Source organism: Phyllostomus discolor, chromosome 10 (assembly GCF_004126475.2).
Source record: "Phyllostomus discolor isolate MPI-MPIP mPhyDis1 chromosome 10, mPhyDis1.pri.v3, whole genome shotgun sequence".
NCBI classification, from domain to species: Eukaryota; Metazoa; Chordata; class Mammalia; order Chiroptera; family Phyllostomidae; genus Phyllostomus; species Phyllostomus discolor.
Window position 1 is genome coordinate 90,790,612 of NC_040912.2, and position 23,110 is coordinate 90,813,721.

The 23,110-nt window shown below is 49.8% G+C and overlaps 3 protein-coding genes across 3 annotated transcripts in view; 1 reads left to right on the top strand and 2 right to left on the bottom strand.

The window, feature by feature from the left end:
- The window catches only part of LOC114507421 (GTPase IMAP family member 8), a 772,814-nt gene that overhangs the window by 132,699 nt on the left and 617,005 nt on the right, over positions 1 to 23,110 (top strand).
- On the bottom strand, positions 26 to 17,859 carry LOC114507426 (GTPase IMAP family member 5-like). The gene is made up of 2 exons (XM_036010396.1): positions 17,789 to 17,859; positions 26 to 1,076 (listed from the first exon to the last, which is right to left on the bottom strand). The coding sequence occupies exons 1-2, from the start codon at positions 17,857 to 17,859 to the stop codon at positions 194 to 196; spliced, it is 954 nt and encodes a 317-aa protein (XP_035866289.1). The 3' UTR covers positions 26 to 193.
- LOC114508079 (GTPase IMAP family member 1-like) lies at positions 17,812 to 21,476 on the bottom strand. The gene is made up of 3 exons (XM_028526079.2): positions 21,079 to 21,476; positions 19,667 to 19,715; positions 17,812 to 18,629 (listed from the first exon to the last, which is right to left on the bottom strand). Exons 2-3 carry the CDS (start codon positions 19,707 to 19,709, stop codon positions 17,938 to 17,940), a joined length of 735 nt encoding a protein of 244 aa, XP_028381880.1. The 5' UTR covers positions 19,710 to 19,715; positions 21,079 to 21,476; the 3' UTR covers positions 17,812 to 17,937.

A 23,110-nucleotide genomic window follows, 5' to 3' on the forward strand; every position in this document is an offset into this window, starting at 1 on the left:
AAAAACAACAACAACAAGAAAGAAGTGTTTTTTTTCCTTTGGGTTTTATTTCTCTGTAAGCACTTGGGCATGTCTGATACAAGGAAGAGAAACTGAACCTGACACTAAGTAAAAAGCAAATCAAGTATCTTACAAACATAGAGATGGCGAGTCTGGAAACAAAAAGCCAATCGTAGAAGTCAGTTGGAAATGCTTAGTGTGAATGAGTAATACCACAGTTAATTAAAATGGCAAGAGAAATCAAAATGCATATCGCAATAAATGCAGATAACCCAATGTGAGACCAGATCCACTTTTTCACCCTGCAGAGTGCCTTGGACAGCCCGTGACTCTCCACCTCCTTCAGCTCTCGCTTTTGCTTTTCAACCTGCTCTTCTACCTGGGCCAGGTAGCGCCTGTACTCTATCCCAGAGGTGCCGCCCCTGTTTCTCTTGTGCTCCTGTGCATGCAAGAAGAGGTTGTTCTTATAGTAGGCGCCCTGGAGCTCCTCCTCCAGGTTCTCCACCACATCCATCAGCTCCGCCAGCTGAACCCTCTGCTCCTCCACAGTGGCCCGGTTGTTGAAGCCACAGTACCTGCCCCCGCACTCGTGCACTAGGATCCGCAGGCTGAGGTTGTCTGTGTTGGCTACGTACTCTTTCAAGGACTCACCCCCCAGGTCCTCTTTGTGGGTGAAGAGGACCACCATGTGTCGCATGGCGCCTGCCCTGAAGACCTCCTTCACCCTCCTCACTGCCACCGTGTCCTGGGCAGTGAAGCGGCCCAGCTGCGTCACCAGCAGCAGCACGTGGGGCCCTGGGGCCGAGAGCAGGTAGCAGTCCCCAATGTCCTTGTACATCTCTTGGTTCTGGGCCTTTGCCTCAAAGATGGAGGGCGTGTCATCCACCAGGATGTTCCTCCCGTTCCACGTGACTGTGCCCTGCTGGCACCTCCTGGTCACTGCCTGGGCGGACATCCTGGAATCAAACTTGAGCTGGCACAGGATGCTGTTCCCAGTGGCACTTTTTCCACAGCTGGATCTGCCCACCAGGATGAGCCTAAGTGAGGAGGATGAATCCAATGGGTTAGCTTTTACTCTGCTTGAAAAAAAAATTATATCTTGCTAAGCTAGTGATGGTTAAGATGTTTTCTTCATGGACCCTCATGGTATCTCATAAAAAACATGGACCTTTGTTTCTGGAAAACCATCCTATCCAAACACATACAAAGGTATGTTGATGACTTTAGGAGGTGCTTGGTCATAGGAAGGCCACCTAGGAAGACATATGGCGTGGCAGCCACATCCAAGAGTAAGAACGGCTACACTGAGCAGGATGCTCCAAGCTGTCATCAAGACCAAGGAAAACAATTTTTCTGAAAGACAAGTGGTCCCTGTGTTTTTTCAGGGTGGTACTCAGGCCAGTTTCATGGTAAATAAATGTGAGATTAGAGGGAGGCAGAGGACAAGTCACAAAGAGGAAAATATTACCACCTGTGTTCCACCCACGAACTCCCAGTCATATCCGTGTAGAGTGCTCAACACTTTCACCTAGACCTTGGGAGGAATGGAAGTGTCAGATATGACCAAGGACCAGCCGAGGCTCCCAGGTCTCTGCTCTTTGGGTGGGGGGTTGGATGCTTGAAATTGAGACAACAGAAAGGTCAAGGGCAAAGTCCGGGAGAGGAGCTGGGATGGGTGGCTGAAGAGGAGTGGAATATAAGACCACTAGAAGTACATGCATTGGAGGAATCACCTACTGGGCTGAGTGAACTACAGGAAGTTAACAAAAGTGGTGTTGGAGAGGGAACTCAGAGCCAGGAGCTAAAACCTTCAAGGGACCAAGGAGAGCAAGAACACAAGGAGTTCTCGAGTTCTCGTGAGCCCAAATGAATTCCAAGTTCATTGTAGGCTCCTCGAATCTACTGTTTTTCTTCTGCTCTGGGTTGATTCTTCCTTTTACAAAGTGTTCTGGGATGTTTGATAGCAAACACCATGACTAAGTGTGGGGAACTTTTCCATTTTTCAGCTGAGGGTGGACAAGGTAAGAGAAACCTTATTCACAGTTCAGTTCAAAACTCTTCCAACATCTGACCTGGAGTTTCATTTCCACATTTCCCACCAGCACAGCATCATACTGTGGGTGTTGGTGGGGGGGCGGTGTGTAGTGATGGGGGAGATAAAGAACGAACGAGCTCTGTCTTTGTCTTCTGCAGCTTAACATACAGGGCTTCCGTCGCTGTGTCTGAGGTGAGGGACCAGAACCTCTCGAGAACTCGGAGGGTATCTTACCTTCAGCCATAGTTCCATATCTGCTCTTTGGCTGTCCTTCCATTCTCTTCTGGAATAAAATCAGAAAAAGAATAAAATGCAAGTGTCCACATAGGGGTTGGTAAGGGGTGAGGAGACCTCCAGTTTGAACTCCTAAGACTAATTCTCCATGGAGGAGACATTTCCATTGCTAATTTCCTAACTCAGGTTGTATTGGAAAACATCTATAAATAACTTCCAGCCAACCAGGAGCTGCAACACCACACATGGTTGCTTTGTTTTCTTAGCTTATAAGAAAGCAGGAAAGGTGTTAAAACATATCACTTACTTATTATGCCCTCTAACTGGAAAAGGATGTCATCCAATGACACTTGCTCTAGCAACTTTGTCGTCAGCCCCCTGAGCAGTCGGTGGAGCGGAGGAGGTGCTGTGACCAAAGAGAAAGAGTCAACATTCAGAACAAATTCCAGAGAGACCCACCCTGACCCGTGTGGTTCAGATGGGCAGCACTGTATTACACAGCAAAAGGCCACCAGTTCTATCCCCTGTCAGGGCACATGCCTGGGTTGCGGGTTCAGTGCCCGAGTGTGAGAGGCAATGGGTCAGCACTTCCCTCACACACTGATATTTCTACCACCTTCTCCCTCCCTTCCGCTCACTCTGAAAATAAGTAAATAAATAAATAAAGTCTTTATTAATCCTTTTAAATTCAAGAGAGTCTGACTTCTTCCTCAGTGTTTAATCAACAGTTTCTCCTGGCTGGCTCCGAGGCCCGTGTCCCCTATTGTCCCCTATAGTTTTGTAATCTAGGAGATGTAAACAGAAACTGCCACAACCATTGGCATTAGTTGGCATAAATGACTCATTCCAGTGAGGTGTAATATTGTGTTCCTCATCTTGGTGTTAGAAAGGCAAGAATGTGACATCCAGCTCTACCTGAGATAAGACTGCATTTATTTATTGTTTCAATATTATGCAGTTAGGAAACATGGTTTTTAAGTGAAGAATCACACCGAGTTATAGAACAAAAGCCTACCATGAAAAATGGACAAATGTAAGTATTTTGGCATTTTTCCTGCAGCTCTTCTGTTTGATGCGAAGCTAAAGCACTACACATGGAGTCCCGTGGCTGGTGGTTGACCCCCAGGCCCTTTCTCCCTCCCTCTTCCCTTCAGATGCAACAGACTGTCTGAGGGTTTGATTTATCCTCCTCAGGTGTGTATATCTGCTTACACTGACACATGCATCTATGGGTAACACATAGTACTGTTTTTGCATTTGAAACTTTCACATAAACACATGATTTGTGTAACATTTAATCCAGTTATTTATTAACACAGCTTTAAGCTGTTTCCAAATATATGCTTGCTGCAGAAGAATCCCCATATACTGTATGTCTCGGGGCACATGTACAGCAACTTATTCCTGATGGCCAGCTCCCACCTGACTGGATGCTGCCCATGTGACTCCGAGAGTGGGGGGCTAATCCTCATTGATACCGGCCACGTGTGAGAATTCCCCAAACCTTCACATGAACTTGTTGATATTCAAACTGTAATTTTTAAATACTCTTATGAGCATAAATAAGGATGACTTCCACTTGGATTTCACCGATTACCACTGAACTCAAAAATAGTTTCATAGCTGGTTTGCTATTCAGGTTGCTTCTGTTAGACAGAAATAACATTTGCATGTTTTTCCATTCACTTACTGGGGTTTTGGGCCTCACTTAGGAAAACCATCCTTTTTCACATCATCAGAATATCCTATGGCAGCTTCCTTCCTTCCTTCTTTCCTCCTTTCCGTTTTCCTTCCCTCCCCTTCCCACGCACCCTCCCTTCCTTTTCCGAAGCCCACCGAAGGGCTCTGCCTCACCCCCTCTCCCTGACACGGTCCTTGTCCCGGGAAATTATACTCTGTCTCTTGCTAAACCTGCACAAGTTCCCTCACTACCTTAGACAACCTTCTGTGAGGTTTGGAAACCTCAGGAAATATGTTGGAGTCAATCTAACCGTGTTGATGATGACAGTGGTAATGATGATGATGGAGAACCTCATTGTCATACTAATCTTCAGTGTGTCCATTTATAACTTTCTAAGTTCTCTCATGTCTGTTATTTTAATGGTTCTCTTGAATTAAGATAAGTTTTAAAAGTTTAATTAAAATGTTAAGAAATTGAGTAACCAATGGCCCACCCAAGGTCACATAGTTGCCAAGGAGCTAAGACCGAAAAGCAGCTCCTTTTGCTTGTGTATTCTCCTGGATGCCACGGGAGAAAAAAGATTACTTCAAGTAAGCCCACAGCCTCTTAGAGCCCCACATGTGACATAGCCGTCCACAGTCAGGACCTAAAGTGACCCTGTGACAGGCTGGAAGCCTGCCGGGAAACCAACAGACAACTGTATTGAAAACTCCGGAGGGGATGTTTTTCCAAGGAAAGACGATTCAAAGAGAAAGCTGCAGGGGGCAGGAGTTGCTTTGAGTTGAAGCTGTTCTGTGTTCCACTCACTCATCGGCCACAGTCCCCACAGTTTCCTGGTATTCGAGTCCCTTGTCTTGTAGTTCAGTTCTTGTGATTTCTGGGTACGTCTCTCACAAACAGCTCAGGCGACCAAGGGATTGCTCCCGTGCCTTGAACATAAGTCTGTTTGCCATACAGCTGCGACCTACATTGTGTGGGAGGGAAGGAGTGGGGTGTTTGGGAAAGAATGCCAGGGGTTCAGAAGGTCAAGGTCATGGACAACCGTACTCAGGGGTCTCCTGTGAAAAACGTAGCTTACTGGGGGTGGGGTTGAGAAGTTAAGAGGGTAAACTGACCTAGCCCCGGCATCTGGGGACGTTCAGTTTTCTCATCCATCAAGCAGATTGAGACTGTTTGTCCAGTTTCACGAAACCCCGCGAGTCCCCATGAAGACCCTGGGGGCTAAGCTGTAGACAGTTAGGCGGAGAGCTGTGGAGTGTGATGGGCTGTGGGCCCAGGGCGAGTGGTTCCCACACCTGTTTCCCCCACTGTCAACCCACTGTAGCCCCTAACGCCACTGCCGTCGTCCCCTTTCACCGACGGGTGAGCCCAGAAGTAGGGGAACCTGGGTGAGATCAGTGGCTGTGACTAGGCTGCGGACTCTCAGACCCTCAGGGCGCTGGGACCTTACCCGGGTCCCCTTTGCTGGAGAGGCGCTTCAGACACAGTGCTCAGTGGCCGCGGGAATGTGCCTGCGCTGTGGGCTCGCAGGAAGCCGGTGGATGCAATTAAAGAGGAGCTGCCTGGAGGTCGAAAGTTCCGGAGTGAGGCTGCGAGGAACTGAGAAGAAAGGGCCCACCCGGAAAAGGTCCCGGGGAGGGCGACGAAACTGCTGCAAAGAGGACCCAGAGACCAGCGAGGGCGCTGTGCGCTGTTTGGCTGCTTAATGGGACGCTTCCTGTCACAGCTCGAGGGCTGCCAGGCTCCCTCCCATTTCTTTTTTATAACTTGTCAAGATAAGCAGCAGCTGCAGGAAGAGGCTCTGCAGGCGGTGACACGGCCCCTCCCCTCACCACCAGGTTCAGAGATAGACCTTGTGACACAGAGAAGCCCTTATGGGGTACCAGCCACCCTCTGCAGGAGCACCTGCCCAGCCCTACACCCCAGGGCCCTTCTCAAGGCTCTGTTTCTGGAATGTTCCCTCTAGCTAGGGACAGAGAGGCACTGCTGGTTTGCAGAGGGCCTGGAAGACCCACTCCAAGGGCATGACTTGGATGGGCTCCCCTTCTCTGGCTGCCCCTTCTGTGCCACCAGACAGACCAGCCCTATGAGAGACTTCGGGGGGACCGGCATGTTCTGTGTCGGTTTGTTCTGTGGCAGGTGGAGCAGGGCTGTAGTTTCGCTATTTGTCAACTGATCGCACATCTAAGGCTGCAGCAATGAACATAGGACTGTTACGTTGAAGAGTGAGATGGAGCATACAATACGGGTTATGGCTCCTTCTGTCTCTCGGTGAATTCTAATAGTTTTCTTTGGTTTATTTGCAGGTCAAGGAAGCACCATGTATAAGTGGTGGTGCTGTTTTATACTGATTATTAAACAAATTGATTTTTAGCATCCAACCACCCCATTTACATAAGCGTGGTTAGTGGGTCTAACCTTGAACCCAGTGGGTAAAAGTCCTTTAAGCCACAGCCTAAAGAACACTTTCCTGGGAGGAAAGGTGGATGGCAGCTGTTTTACAAGAAGAAACTGGTGCTAGAAAATGGGGAGCTAGGAAACTAGGATGGAGAGAGGGTATGGGAAAGCCAAGGTCACCAAGCATTTTCCGAACGTTAATGATCCCTGGCATTTCACATACCAGGCATTGTATTGGATCATGGGGTCAAAGGTGAAAAGGTCAGAATCAAAGTGTCTGAAAAAGGAAATCACTAAATAAATGCTGTGGATAACCCTGGACACACAGCAGTGTGGTGATGGCTGGAGGCTGGCCAAGGTGGGGACCATGGGGACATCTGGAATAGAGAAATGCTATCGACCACGAGGAAAAACTGTCACACCTCTCTAATAACGTGATTCAAATTGTTGATAGCACATTCTGAGAATCAGATTGGGGATGTCATATGACATCCAGTCCCTCTCTTTGTATTTTACACCAACACCTGCCACCATCATTGTAATATTTTCACAATAATAATTGTCGGGCACCCAAACTTGAGTCTTCTTCCCAATCCAACTGACAACCCACTGGGGATTCCATGCTATTCTTTGTGCAGTTGTAGCCTATTCTGGCGGCTGTCTGGGAAGTCTCAGTTGGCAAATGCCTAAACATTGCCAGGAAAGTTGGAACAAGTCATCAATTGAAACAGACAAATATCGCGGTCACCTTTGCATTATGAAGTCTACTAAACAAAACACACAAACTCTCCAGAGTGAAAGTACTGGTAAACTTAGTCTTGCCGCTTTTGACTATTTGGAGTTATTTTAAAATCTTGTTTTGCAAAGATGTTTTCAATAGGGCTTGGTCTCCGAGGCCCACAGGTCTTTGCAGACCTGACATAGCACATCAGTCAAAGTGAGGCCCAAGGAGGGCCACTCAGGAAGGTGCCATTTGACATGCTCTGGGGTTCAGTTAATTCAGCACGACCGTGTTCGTGGCAGTACACTCTCAGCCGCTCCATCAGAAAGTGTTTTAATTTGAAAAGTATAAAATATTTTAAATGATGCCATTTTCTTTTGGAACTGATCAAAATATATGTTGGCAGAGTGATATAACCATATTCTCAAAGAAATTTAAGTTATGATATTTGAGGTCATACACATATGTAGTACAAAATGGATACACAGGTGAGTGAAGAAAGGTGAGTGAAGAAGCAGTTTACATCCGATGGGAAGCTGGGTTTGGTGAACATGCCCAGGGGGCCAGTATGGAAAAAAGATGTTCCAGTTCTGATGTTGTCACCTTGGGTCCTCAGGAAATCACTTAACTCCCAGTAGACTATTTTCCTCTTCAAATCAAAGGAAGTTAATGATAATTCTCCCTTGAATGTCACGAGGTTGTTGTCATCATAAGCTATTAAGAACCATCTGTCTGCCCATTGCCTGCCCTGCCCTGGGACCCTCAACGTGGTCAAAGGAACCGAGCCCCAGCATGGCTGCTGATGAGGAGGCTAAAACCGGGAACTGACCGTGGACATTTTCCCAGGCATGCTTCACAGAGGCCAACTCTGAAACAGCCACTGTGGCCCTCAGGCCCCCTGCTGCAGCCCACCCTAACCCGCCAGCCCACCCAGAGCCTCCTGGAGCCCTTAACCCCTGTGCCCTCGAAGCACATGCCCATAATCCCAGCCTCTGTGTGGCTGGTACAAAGACAACGATTTCCTTTAAACACATCCTGTCACATTCAGAAAGAGAAATAAGAAAATCTTTATTATTTGTTTGTTTGTTTATTGTTCACACAATCTAAGGATGCTATCTGGTTTTCTAATGGTGGCTTTGAACGACTTTGTGGGCTGGCCTGGCCCCCATCACACCCGATAGTGTAGCCACTCGGGCCTCACCTTGGTGCCCTGCAGCTTCTGCCAAAGCACCAGCTGCTCTGTTACTTCTCCGAGAGCAGAGAGGAGAGCGCCCCTCCCCCCCCATATATATCAACCAATATAGAAGATATTACCTGTGATTTTCCTAAAATCCTATTTAATTTTGGAAAGACATGAACCACAATACATGCCAGAAAACTGGAAACTGTGTGACTTTCAATACAGTTTCATGTAACCTCGACATCCCTGTCATAGATGGTAATAAAACTCTATAAGGATCACAAAGGGAGACTCGTACCCTCCGTGAGAACTAGAAGGTATTAAGGCGGGTCATCATCTGCTATGGTCTGAATGTTGATGTTCCCCCAAAACCCAACACTGAAAACCTGATGCCCAAGAGGATGGTGTGAAGAGGTGTGCCATCGGGAGGTCCTTCACGCTGGAGCTCAGTGCCCCTATGAAGGGGCCCCAGGGGCTGGCTCTTCCTTCCACCACTGGGGGCACAGTGGGAAGCTGCCTGCCCACAGCCCCAGGAGAGCCTCCCCAGAACCTGCCACTGCTGGTCATGTGCTCTGGGACACCACCCACAGGACATGAAAGACAAATTTCTGTTGTTTATAAGCTACTAGTCTATGGTATTATTTTTTAGAAACCCTAATGGACTAAGGTAGTGTTAAATTTTCCAAAATATTTATTAATTAATTTTAGAGGAAGCCAGAAGGGGGGAGAAACATCCATGTGTCGTTCCACTTATCTATGCATTCATTGGTTGCTTCTTGCATGACCCTGATGGAGATCAAACCCATGATCCTGAGTAGTCAGTTGGTTCGAGCATCTTCCTGCTAGGAGAGTGTCTAAATTTTAAAAGAATGTTCAAAATAAAAATGGTTGTTTTCTCTTTGCCATGAATCCCCGTTCTACTAAAAACTGCCAGCCACTCCACTATTTTTCCAGAGAGGAAGGATGCATGGAGACTAACACGTATTCCAGTTAGACAGATTCATCTTAAAACTGTGTGCCCAGAGTCAAAAGGGAGACTTAAAAACTTAACAAGTGGACTTGGGGCCTTTGCAAAGTTGGTAGTGCTCAGGTCTGTGTGTCCTTAAACTCTGAAGCTGCAGGACACCTTTGCAATGAAGTTTCAGTTTCCTCTCACCTCCATAGTTCCTTTCCTGCCAGGTTACCTGCCTTTTGAGACAGGGGCTGTGGGCTTGTCCTGGGCCTGAGCCTGGAGGGCAGCAGGCAAAGCAGGCCCAGGGCACCCAGCAGCAGGGCCGACACCACTTCCCTGCCTGCAGTGCCCCCCATCCCATACCAGCAGTGCCCCTCATGACATGCCAGCCCTGTGCACTTAGCGCACCAGGCTCTTGACTACCAAGTGCCATGGCTGGTCCTCAGGACAGAGGAAGCCTCAGACCTCGCTGCAGAGCTGACATTTAAAAAGCAAAGAGAAGAGGCAGTGGGGTTGCATAAAGAGACCCTCAACCCTGACAAAGCCGCTGACGACCCAGAGAATTGTGGGGCAAAGGCAGAGTGGTGGCCATGTCCTGCATCCTGCACCCGGCCTGCACTAGGTGATCTGCCAGGCTCCACCAGGGAAGGCCTGGCTCTGCTCAAAAGCTAAGGTGGGTGGTGACAGCGTCACAGCTGCAGGCTGTCAGCTCACCGAGCAGAAAACCACACTTTCTTGTCTTTTGCTTTTCAATGCTGTAGGTTAGAGTCCTACTGAGACAGAAAGAGCTGAAAGTGACTCATGCAGAAATAAAGTCTGAATATCCCTGTAAGATGTAAGGAGGTTTAATTAGCAATTAAAAAGTTCTACTGAACATTTAAAGAGGAATTAACACCAATACTTCACAAACACCTTCAAACCATAGGAGAGGAGGAATTCACAGTTCATTCTATGAGGTGGGTATCATTCAAGGGTGTTACAGAAAAGAAAACTACAGACCAATATCCTTTATGAATGTAGACATGAAAATCCTCAACAAAGTAGTAGCAAATTGAACATGACACCTGATAAATAGAAGTGCATATCGTGAGAAGGATGTACCACATATAAGTACAGATATCTGGGATTTGTATATAACATTTATTAAATTATAGCCCAATATCCAACGTGTCCCAGGCCCTCAATTTGAGGTCACCTGTCAGCTGAGTGTCTCCTTCTCCCTGACAACCTGGTGACGTCCGGTCCAAACCGAGGTCGGGCAGGGGGGAAGAGGTCAGAGCGCTCCCTCTGCTTCTAGGAAGGAGCTCCCCATCCTCTGGCCTCAGCCTTTCCCGTCCCCTCCTTCCTGGGAAATTGGGCACGTTTCTGCTTTAGCCTGGGCTCTGCAGCCCAGCATGCAGCGTTGTTCCTGGGTTTTTAAACTGGTACTTATGCCCAATGATTCATATTCGGTGTTTTCTTTCTTTCTTTCTTTCTTTCTTTCTTTCTTTCTTTCTTTCTTTCTTTCTTTCTTTCTTTCTTTCTTTCTTTCTTTCTTTCTTTCTTTTTTTTTTTAGTTTTAGAGACGTCACTGGAGATGCTGCACATTACCAGAATCATTGCACAGACGTCCTCCCTCCTTTCCATCACTCTCTTCTCTCAGCTCTTCCCTTTTTTCTTTTTTCCTAAATTTTAAGACGCTTTTGATTGTGTACATGAGATCCTGTTCCTTGATAGATAAAAATGTCATTTCTCTTTTAGACCATCCAGATTTGGTTAAAAAAAAAACAAAAACAAAAACACCTTAATCCCCTTCTCCCCCAGTAATATTGAAAGGCAGGAAAAATCCATTTTACAAACTTTAAACATTTCCCATAAATTCAGAATATTGGATAAATTAGAGACGAACATTAAGTGTGCACCAAAGAACATTCCGGGTGCTCCAGGTTTAACGAGAAGACGTATTTGTGCTCATTTCTAGTGTCCAGCTCATTTCCAGTCACTGTTTAAAAGCCTCAATCCAAAATCTTCCGGCGGCAGGGAGAATGCTGCCTCTTTGTGAATTTGCTCCCACCGGCTTTTTGAGGTGCTCACTGGCTGCAGCTCCTTGTTCCAGTGGCTTCTCTGCTTTCGTTTCTTTCGTGGGCTCTTCGTTTGTTTCTCTCTCACAGTCTGTGATGTTGGCCGAGAAGAGGTGTTTCTGTGGTGCTTCTTGTTGCACAGCTTTTGCCCAGCCTCGTTCTCCCTTCGTTTTCCAGGAGCCATGTCGTTTGAGATGGGCATACGACCTTGCCCCTGTGGCCCTGTGTTCTGGGCGGCTGCTCCTGGTGCTTGAGGTGGGTGACTTGCTTGTTGCTTGGAGCTGGAGGCCCAGAGGTCACTCCGGTAGGGGCTCTGCCCTGAATCTTCTACATACAACTGCCCGGTGGGTGACCACGGTCACTGGACACACTGTGTCTGAGAGTTTCTGTGGGAAAGAGCGAGCCCAGTGCAGAGCCCAGTGCCTGGGATGACATGTAGTCTGGCAGCTCACACAGCAGTGACCTTGAGCCCCGCCTCATCTGGGCACCAAGCACAGCAGGTAAAGTTAGAGGCCCCTGTTTTGCAAATAAGCTTGTGGTTTTTGACACTTCACACCCTCCTTGTCTCAAATTTAGGGTCACATAGCAAGGAGCAACAAGCAAACTGTGGCCTTGACAAGAGTCTGGCTGCAAGGCTGGTCTCATCGTAAACAGGGCCATTTTGGGTAACTGCACTATAGTGTTTCCTTCCTTTGTTGCAAGTACAAGAAAGCTTGTGGTCTGCAGCAGGAAACTGTGGTTTTGTGACCCCTGTCTTAGCCTATTATGAGCTCACGAGTAACAACTCTTACATCCTGAATCTTTGCATGTCTCTTGGCCTTGACACTTTTGTGGCTGAATTTTCATGATATTACTGAGCTCAAAGGGTTCGCCACTTGGGGTGTTCTATTCAAGGACGAGGCCTGGTTGTCACAAGGTTGTTTTATTTACTTGTAGCAACTGAAGGAGATGGAGATTCGCATCCAGACTCTGTCTCCCCACAGGGAGGTTGAAGGCATCGATTTTAAACCCACTATTTGGTCAGTGACACATTGGTTTCTGCTTTGCAGTTGGCTGCACTCGTTGGGTTCCTGACAAGGCCATGCTGCTTACAGCGGTGCATGTGAAGTGTTGTGTTACAGTTTACCATTTAGAAGAATGCATTTTGCCTTGCCTGGGCAGCTCAGTTGGTTAGACCATCTTCGTGATGCGCCAAGGATGTGGGTTCGATCCCTGGTAAGGGCACATACAAGGTTTAACCAATGAATGCACAGATGAGTGGCACAACTCTCCTTCCAAAAATCAAAACCCCCACCACCCCCTCCATATTTATTAGCAGCCTCCCAGACCTTGAGACTCTGGTCCTGTCTAGCAAGGACATCCACCACAGGAAGGTCCACATTTACACCTATAAAAGGAGGCACAACTAACTTACATCCACTTGCCTGTGGCGTATGATTCTTTAAATGGCTGTAGAGTTCAGTTTGCTAGAATTTTGTTGAGTATTTTTGCATTGATATTCATGAGGAAGATTAGCCTGCAGATTTCTCCTTGTGTAGCACCCTTGTCTTGTTTGATATCAGGGTTAGTCTGGCCTCACAAAATGAGTTTGGAAGTACTCTTTCCTCTTCAATTTTTGGAAGAGTTTGAGAAGGATAGGTTTTATTTGTTCTCAAATGTTTGGTAGAATTCAGTTGTAGAACCACGTGGTATGAGTTTTGCTTTGCTGGGAGATTTTTTATTTCTGCTTCAATCTCCTTCCTCTTGATTGGTCTGCTCAGATTTTTTGTTAGTTTGTGATTCAGTCTTGGTAGGTTTCTTCTAGTCTCTCCATTCATTGGCCTGTGGTTGTTCATAGCAGTCTCTGCGATCCTCTGTATTTTTGTGATATCAGTTGTAACGTCTCCTCTTTCATTTATGATTTTATTTATTTGAGTCTTTCCTCTTTTTTATAAAAACTGGTTGAGCTAAAGTTTCAAACGTTTTGTTTATGTTTTCAAACAAAGAGATCTTAGTTTTCTTCATCTTTTCTATTGTCTTTCTGATCAGTGTTTCCTTCCTCTGCTAACTTTGGGCTTAGTTTGTTCTTCTTTTTTTTTTTTGTTCCTTGATGTAAAGTTAAGTTGTTTATTTGAGGTATTTCTTCTTTCTTAGTGTAGGCCTTTATTGTTATAACCTTCCATCTTAGAATTGCTTGTACTCCAGTTTGTATGTTGTTACCATTTTTGTTTCAATTGAAAAACATTCCCTGATTGTTCCGGAGTTTGTTGTTTCATTTCCATGCTCTTGTGAGTTTTTCAGTTTTTCTTTTGTTAGTGATTTTAGTTTCATACTATTGCATCCAGAAAAGATACTTGGTGTTTTTTCAATATTTTTAAGTTTGCTAAGACTCCTTTTATAAACACACCATTTCCAGACATTGAACAAATGCTGCTCAGGGCTGACCCAGAGGACGGGTCAGGGGTGCAGAAAGTGAACACGGAGACAACTGGCACCTCCATAGAGGACCGAGACCAAAAACAGCAAGTTGGTGGGTATGCAGAAAAGATTATTTTTATCACTGAAAAATTTCTGCAAAAGGCAAGTGACTCTTAAAAGCAAACAAAAACAATATATAGTGGAGGTTATATTTTATGTAACTGTAAAAGGTACAACAATAGTGCATAAATGGGGAGGGAGGAAGCAATGGTAGAATGTTGCAGAGATCTCACAGGACTTGTGCTGTGATGGACTGTTCACTGGAGGTAGAATGTAGGTTAAAGGTGCACACTGTCAACCATGGAGCAACCACTGGGAAAATGACATGAGGTGCAGCTAATAAAGCAGTAGATGAAATAAAGTGAAATTTTTTAATTCACCAAAAAAGGCAGAGAACAAAAGGACAGTTGGGACAAACAGAGACAAATAGCAAGACAATGAATTTAAACACAACCGTATCAATAATATTAGGTGTAAGTTATCTAAATGCTCCATTTATAAGACAGTCAGGTTGGATTTGAAAAGCAGGGCCCACCTGTGTGCTGTGTGAAGGAAATTCCACATTACTTGCAGAGATGCAGACAGGTCACAGGGCAAGAATCCAAAAAGACACACCGTCACAAAGAGAAACCAGACACAGGCTCAGCATTTGACACCTGCAGTGGCTATATTCAAGTCAAACAAAGTAGGAGCCAAATGATACTATCTTTGCACCCAGGATAGAGAAGGACCTTTCATGATGACAAATAGGTTAGTGCATCCACAAGACAATAAGATTGAATGTGCCTCCTAGGTAACGGAGCTTCAGAAAACAACAGAACTCCCAAATCCCAGAAGGGGACGACGACCCAAACAGATGGGGAAAGAGACCACTCCACACTTACAGTTGGTGATGTCAACACTCCTTTCCCAGTACTGGGTATTATTTCCTCGTTTTCCCAAACTGAGCACAGACAAGGAAGAGATATGGGGTTTCCTAAGTTCCTAAGTTCCTCCCCAGACACCTCTGACTTCTGGTTTCACTTTCACATGTCCCACTGTCTTATGTCAAGAGGTTCCTGGAGGGGCAGAGGGGGCTGAAGACTTAGGGTTTGGTCGGGACCCTGGGCCGTGGGTGGCTGGGTGTGCACCATCTACACTTCCTTGGCCCCTGGGGCTCCCCTGTGGGAGAGAGAGAGCAGTCTCTGTGCTGTTGAAGAGAAAGCCGGACTCCCTGCCATCTCTGTGAGTGGGGAGTGGCCGGAGGAGGAGGCTGTCTGAGGCGTTGCAGGGACCCGACTGGGTGGGTTGGAGGGCTGGCCAGTGTTCAGTGAGGCTGACTCCCAGCACAGACACCTGGTAGGTGTCTGTCCCTGACAGGATGCGGCTCTCTGGATTCTCACGAAGAGGCTAAATTGCACCAGGGCTAACTGATCATGCACCCAGGGTTAGTGCGCCCACATGGTGGGTGGGGCTGGCCAAGGGTGAGCAGAGACTGAAGCTGTCCCTACTTGAGCAAGGGCATCTGTCCTCTAAGTGGAAAACGAGTGAGGGGTTGTTGGAACCAGGGGACCCATATGGGGTGGAGGACATTGTCACCTCTTCTCCTCAACAGGGAGGCTGGTCTCACTGATGAGTAGAAGGAAAAGGAGAATGTCCCTTTTCCCCTTACTCCTCCATCCTTCAGTGACAGTGTCGTGAGTGTCTTCCGGGCCCAGAAAAGTCCCTTTGCAGACTTAGAATTCTACCCTGGGGAGCCATCAACAGGCCTTCTCCCAGGCTCCAAGGACGTGCGGGGAGCCCCGGCTCTGCTGACCACCGACGGCCAGTGAAGGAGCGGCTCCTGAGTCCTCCTGGATGCGGCTGTGGTCCGAGGACACGTCCCACGCATTTTAGTTCTTCTAAATGTGGTGAGGTTTGTGTTGAGGCCCAGGACAGGACCGATCCTGGCACATGTTCCTTGTGCACCTGAAAAAAATGTGTCTTCTGTGAATTCCAGCTTCCACAAACACCAGTTAGCCCCGTTGAATGACAGTGTGAGGGACCCTTCTAGACCCTGCTCGTTTTCCAGGCGGCTGTTCCGTGGATTGTGCGGGGAGACCGGTCTCTAACCACGGTCGTGGGTTTGTCTGATCTCCTTTCGGTTTCAGTTTCTGCACACACATTGTGCTTCTCTGGTTTTGGAGGAAACACTGAGGATTGCTTTGTCTTCTGGGTGGAGGGGCCTTTCTACCATCCTACAGCGTTCAGCTTTCTGCATCTGGTAATTTTCTTTGTTTTGAAGTCTAATTCATTTGCTATCAGTACAGCTGTTTCTTCTTCCTTTTGCCTGACTAATATTTGCACCATTTATGTTTTCCATTCTTTGATGTTCAGCCTGTTTCTACCATAATATTTCAAAGGCTTTTTCTGGAAGCAGACTATGTTTGGGGCACGAGTTTCAACCTACTCCGCTAATCCCTGTCTTTTTATCGGCAAACAACTGTTCCCTCGGGTGCCTGGGTTGCAGCCGTAGTGGGGTGTGTCTGCTCCCTGGAACCCCTGGGGGCTGCTCCCTACACCCCAGCAGCTCCATCGCTGTCCCTGGGGGACCTCTGGGCTCCATCCCTCCCCAACCAAAGGGCAAGAATCACGTGTTTCCTTGCTCCCCCTGGACACTTTTCTTGTCTTTCTCATTTGTTTACCACTGGCCATCTCCCACCTCAGCAAAGGGACAACGGTAGCCTTTTCTTGTTTGTTCCTTTGAAAGGATAGTTATTGGAAAGTGGACAAGACCACAATCCAGATTCCCCGTCAGGGCCCCCGCGGGGATCTGTGCAGGACCCTGGAAGCAGAGTGATGGTGGCAGCAGAGGAAGTGCCGAGTCTTGGCCTTGGTGTTGGGTTCCCGTTCGTGTTTGCTGCGGCTCCAGGTGGGGCATGTGGGACTCTGGCTCCACTGCGTGCTCAGCTGTTGCACATTATTTCCCCTTTGACCTGTCCCTTCAGTGATGTGAGGGCATCAGTCATTGGGACTCTGTCTGTGAAGCACCGGGCAGAGGACACCACAGGGACCCAGTGGGATCCGGGGTGAGCTTGAGTTTGTGTGTGAGGGTGGAGACCCCGGGACAGAGCAAGTGTGGGTGCGGAAATGAGCTGCTAACCTGGCTCCTTTTACCTGGGCCTGGAGCTAACCCTCCCGGATCTGCACGGCACAGCATGGAGGACGCTTTGCCCACCATGGTATCACCAGTGCCCAGCCCACCAAGGACTGTCTGCCCTTTATTAGGAGGTTGAAACAAAAATCTCCAACCCTCTTAATTCTTTTGGCTTTACCCCGGAGTTGGAAAGCACACCCCCACCCTATGAGTGTGCGAGGCAGTGAGGACAGTCCTCTGGGGAAGCAGACTCTCCTCAGGGTCTGTATGGCTCCCAGGGACTTGAGTCTGTAGTTCAAGTTTCCTTTGGCTTCAGCAGCCTCTGCATTCAAGCTGCTAAGGGGTCTGATGGTGACTCAGGAGGAGATTCCTCCTGCTGAAAAAGCAGGATAGTTCTTCAGAGTCTTCTCTTCCTGTGTGTGTATACCCTAGTGGGTGTGTGTGTCTTTCTGCACTTGGGTGTGAGTGTGGTTTTGCAGGTGGGGGCGGGGACGACAGAGCAGTGCCTTTGTTCAGTGTGTCAGGCGGATGAACTAACACCTACAAATACTGATGTCGGACAACAAGATGTGAACGTCCAGTGTATTTGTTCATTCAATTCATGGTCAACTGAAACAAGTGGGAATGGACTGAGGGTTTGTGTGGGTTCTGACCGTGGTCCCTTGGGGAGATGGGGGAGGATTCAATAACCTGCGACAGCAGCTTGAGGTCAGTGGAAACCAGGCAAAAGCAACAACAGTTACTTGGCTTAAGTAAGAAAGGAGCCCAGAGAGCCCAGGTCACAGGGGCAGGGTTTGTGGGGAGGGGCCCTGGTAGGACTTTGTTGTTGGTAGATTACTGCCAGGTGAGGGATGCAAGCAAAGCCTGCAGACCCTGGAGGCACAGATACCAGAGACAAGCATGACTGTCAGCTGGCGGGACTAGGTCCTGTTTACAGCCTGTCACTGAGGACTGACCTGGGCCTCAGGCCTTTGGTCAGCAGCCAGAACAGGAGGACCACAGTGCCCAGCACCAGGGCCACGCCCATCTTCCGGGGCTGCACCCAAACCCATAGCTGGCCCAGCAGCTGCCGCCCCTTGTAACCACGGGCGCGGAGGGCTAGTTTCTACGCCACCCTGCGCCTCCGCTCCTCCGGGTCCGCGCCGGCCAGCGCCTGCGCCAGGTGGTACACGTCGTTGGTGAAGGGGACACCGGAGTGGGCCACCACCAGGCACTCCACCAGCTCCAGCAGCTCCTGCACCTGGGCTTCCTGCTCCGTGCCCACCACCCGGTTGTTGAAGGCGCACACGCGGTCCCCGCACTCGGCCACCATCCTCCACAGTGCGTGGTTGTCCGTGTCACGCACGAACTCCTGCACCGAGCCCCCCTCCAGGTCCTCCTTGCGTGTGAACAGCACGATGGTGCGGGTTGTCATGCGGTCCCCAAACAGATGCTTGAGTGCGCTCAGGGCCTGCTGGTCCTGCTCTGTGAAGCGGCCCAGCTGAGTCACCAGGATCACTGTATGGCGCCCTGGTGCCGACAGCAGGTAGCAGCGCATCCGCTCCTGGAATCCCAGATCTGTCTTGGGGACTTGGGAGCTGAAAAGGTCCGGGGTGTCCATGACTTCCACCTGCAACTGACGCCACCTGCAGCTCCCCACCTCACAGGTTCTGGTCACCAAAGTGGCCCCCAGCCTGGAGAAGAAGCACCTCTGGCCCAGGATGCTGTTCCCAGTGGCACTCTTCCCTGCCCCTGTCCTCCCCGCCAGGGTGAGCCCCAGCCTGCGCTCCTGCAGGCCCCACATGCTGTCTTCAGAACCTGGAGGACAGGTGGTCTGTGAGCTTCCAAACCCTAAAGCAACTAGGTATCCTGGTTACCTGGCCCCCCACCCCCAACCCCCAGAGTCCCCGTAACAAAGGAGAACAACAGCATTTCAGCTCTGCTGTCCAAGCAAACCCTTACTGCGGTCATCGGTCAGAGCTGTCCCTGCCCCAGGGGACCTTCACCATCCACCCCTGACCTCTCAGCTTCACCACCAGCACCTGTAGATGCTCACCACCTGGTGGGCATTCCTCTAGAGAGCGTCCCTCTAGTTCCAGGCGCAGCCTCCCCTGCATCATCCCTGGTCGTCCCCATGGTGCAGAGCTGTCCCTGCTGGGCAGCATCAGTGGCCTCTGCCACAGTCCCCCAGGGTCCAGCCCAGGGAAGAGGGCAGGAGGGGGCAGTGGGTCTGGGTGTGAAGGGCTGTGTGGAGTCCCAGACACCCGGGGCTTGCCTCACAGCCCCGCCATGGGCCGGCTGTGCCACCTTGGAAGTTGCCTCATCTAAGTGTTAAAGCTTTGTGCAAAATTGGGAATGATAGTGTGGTGTTGTTTCCTGGGGGTGTTGGGGGTTAGATGACATCATTTCTTTCCTTCCTCCTCCTCTCCCTCTATCCTTCCTCTACCCTCTCCCCATCCCTCTCTCTTAACCCTGCTGCCTACTAATAAGACACCTGTCTGCCCCTCCACCCTGGGTCTCTAACCCTCTACCTGGTGCGCGACCCCCTCCAGTGCAGGAGCCCATGCCCTCTCCATCCTCCTCTGTGGGGTCAGGTGGGTTTAGTGTCTGCATTTTACACTGTGGCACTAGTGGGGGGGGGGCGCAGGCCATGAAAGAAGTTAGTACCTCCCAGCTGGGCAGGGGCAGGGCCAGTGACGCAGCTACAGTGCATGTGTCAGGACTCTTGCTGTGTTGCCCTTCAAACCTCAGGGTGCCCTTCAGGACCTGTGTGTTCAGTCCTGAGGTCACCCATTTCCACCATCACCCAGAGCTCACACATGAAGTCAAGTTCAAAATGGGAGATGTGCTCTTACCCCAGGTGTTTTCCTCATCTCTTGCCATCGTCCGTCCTCCCATGCTTAGCTGGAAGAGTCCCAAACACAACTGGTTCATTAAAGTGGTACAGCTACCTCCAAGAGCTGATGACAACACAGTGACACAGTTGTGGTCCCTGCTTCCCATGAACATGGGACCTGAGGGAGCAACACTGGAAGGGCCAGGGCAGGGGGGCTGACGCTGGGAGAGGTTTGCTGAGCTTGGTCTGTCTGTTCAGGGCCGACACGGGAGAAAGGCTGAGGGGAGGTTGTGACAGTGACTCAGGTCAGTGACCAGGCTTCAGATGCTAATTTCTCCCAGGTAGCTCTGTGTTGGGGACCAAAGCTGTAGATGCTACGTTTTCCCAGGAGTCTTTGGGAAACTGGGAGACCAGACAAGAGGCTCAGTGACTGTGGGAACCACTTAGCAGGTTTGGCTGGGAGACACACAGGATGGGAATTGGAATTGGGGTTTTGGAAACTGGAAAACAAACGTACATGTCAGGTGACCGGGAGAGCCCATGACTCTGCTCTTGGGAAGCCACATCCTTGTCCTGTGTCGGTGTGTCTGATGGGATCAGTGTCCCTGAGAGTCTGGGCCACTCCCCTCCAACTTCTGACATCCTGATGCCAAAGGTATGGCTTTTCCAAGTCAGGTGGTTCCAGCCACTCAGGTATCATTAACTCGATGGAACTTTCTGGGATCACCGAGTCCCCGAGCACAGTGCCCCCGCTGTCCTCAGTCTCCTCTCCAGCCTCAGAACAGTGACCCCCTCACTGGGCTGCCCACCAAGAGAGCAGATGTCAGATCTTTCCCAGCTGCCTTTCAGCCCCCACCCCCCCACACCCTGTCTGAGCCTTGTCCTCGCCACAGGGTCCATGTCTAATTTCACCTGGTGACCGCAGGTGACTGACTGCATTCACTCCTGGTGGCACCACATCAGGAAGAGCCAAGAGTAGGAGGGCTTATCTCTGGTGAAAGGACTTTGATGACCGATAGGCTGTTCCTCAGTGCAATGGCGCTGGCATTTCTGCAGGTACACAGCTCCCTGCCCTCTCTGAGCTGACACTACTGTTCACACCCCCCATCCCCCGGCCCCACCTTATGAATCAACACACTCCCATGGATGGCAGCAGAGCAGAACTGGAGAAAGAACCACAGATTCAGAGCAAAGATCAGGAATTTAGTGAAAGCAAAGGGTCCTGGTCCAAGATGGAGAAGAGAAGGTACAGGGACCACCCAGGACCCTAGAGGGTCCCTTCAGAACTTCCCAGAGTCTGGGGTGGGATTTGGAAAGTTCTCTGCAGTTCCAGACACCCGGCCTCTGGGCTGCAGGACACACGGGGTCCCTGGAGAACGGAAAGCACGCAGGGCCCTGTATGTCAGACCTCCAAGGGGCAGGTGTGCTCACCTCGTCCAGGGCTTCTGACCCCCCGTGTTTGGGCGTTATCCAGGGGACTCTGGGAAAGGTGCATTTCTCAGCGGGTTTGGTTCACATGTCTGTACTGTCAGAACATAAGCAGCCCCGCGCCCCCGCCCGCCGCTGACTCCGAGGTGCTCAGTCTGGACCTGGGTCTCTGGGTCGGTCTCCCCAGTCCAGCCCCTCGTCCTGCTGGGAGCGGGGGGAGCTCAGGGGCTTAGCTACCCACACAGCCTGGCAGCTTGGGTTGGGAGCAGTGTCTAGGGGCAGAGTTAGGGCAAGGGTATGAAGACCAAGTTCACGACCTTGGCCGCCTCCTCCAGCAAGACCCTGTGTGGACAACTGGGAGCAGAGTGCAGTGTTTTGGGCGGTTCAGCCTGGGGCCCAGACCACTGTCCCTTTGTCTCCTGTTCTCAGGGCAGACCTGCAGCCCTGTCCTCAGAAATCTCTTGCCTGTGCGAATACGCACGTGGGGTGAGCTTGCTGTCATCTAAACCGAGTTTTGGTCCCTGCAGGAGAGCGAGCTGACCCCCTCCCTCCTTGAGGGGGAAGCCCTTGGGAGAGGGTGGGTCCTGTGGACATCGGGGCTGGGGGAGCTGCAGCCCTAACCTTCTCTGTGTGGGACTCAGGGCGTCCTGAATGTTTCCTTTTGGGTCCCGAGCCTCTTCCCACTGCCCTGTGGCCCAGAACCACTCACTCAGGGAGCCTCCTGCCCACACTGCATTCCTCCCCATGCTCCCTGGAGGTGACATTGCCCATAGATGGTGAGGGCTTTGACTTCATCTGAAGCTCAGGGGCTGGAGTCTGATTTCGGCCCATTATTGCCAGCTCATCATTGATAATGAAGAACCCAACGCCCACTGAACCCACGTACTGCCCCCCCCCCCACACCCCCAGCTCTACTGAGATGTGATTGACATGTAATGTTGTGGAAGTTTAAAGTACAGAGCGTGCTGGTTTGATGCATTTGCCTGTCGGCAAAGATGATCACCACTGTAGTGATCACTGGGGTGCTACCACCTGCACCACGTCCCATGACTCCTGTGTCTGTTCTGTGGTGACAACACTGAAGATCTGCTCTCCTAGCAACTTCCAGGGACAGAACACAGTGTCATTGACTCCAGTCACCATGTGGCGTATTTCATCCCCAGAACTAACTCATCGCTAAGTGACCGTTGTGCAGTCTGACCACTGTCCCCCCATTCCCCACCGCCTGCCCCTGCTAACGGCCAGACTGCTCTTGTCTCTGAGAGTTTGAGTTTTTTTTAATTCCTCATTGAAAGTGATGTCACACAGTGTTTATTACCGTGTCTAAGTAACTTCACTTAGCAAATGCCCTCCAGGTCCGTCTGCAAGTGGAAAGATGTCCTTCCGATTCTCATGGCTGATCCACACACACACACACCCCTGGGTGGGCAAAAGTAGGTTTACTTTTTTGTGAGTATGCAACATAGAGGTTAATCCTGTATCATTATTCATTAATTACTGTTTTTGTACTCACGACCCTAAACCCACTTCTGCCCCCTCCTGCACACTCTGTCCCTCGTACCTCTCACATGACCTTTGTCCATTGGTCCCTACACAGGACCTTAGGTGGCTCCCACACCCGGCTGCTGTGAGTAACGCTGCAGTGAGCAGGGAGGTGCCGAGGCCTCTGTGAGGTCCTGTGCTCGTTCCCTGTGGATGGCGTCCGTGTGGACCGGGTGGTGGTGCTGTTCTCAGTTGTTTGGTGACTCTCCGTGCTGTTTTCCTGAGTGGCTGCCCCACTTTCCATTCCCACCAACAGTGCACAAGGGTTCCCTTCCCCCCACGTCCTCACCAGCACTTGTTGTTTCTTGTGTTTTTCACAGTAGGCGTTCTAACAGGCGTGAGGTGCTGTCTTATTGTGGTTTTGATTTGCATTTCCCTGATAATCAGTGATGTCGGGCAGCCCTTTCTGTTGGCCATTTACATGTCTTTTTTGAAAAGATGTCTGTTCAGTCTGTCTGCCCATTTTTAAAAAAGGGATTGTTTGGTTTCTGCT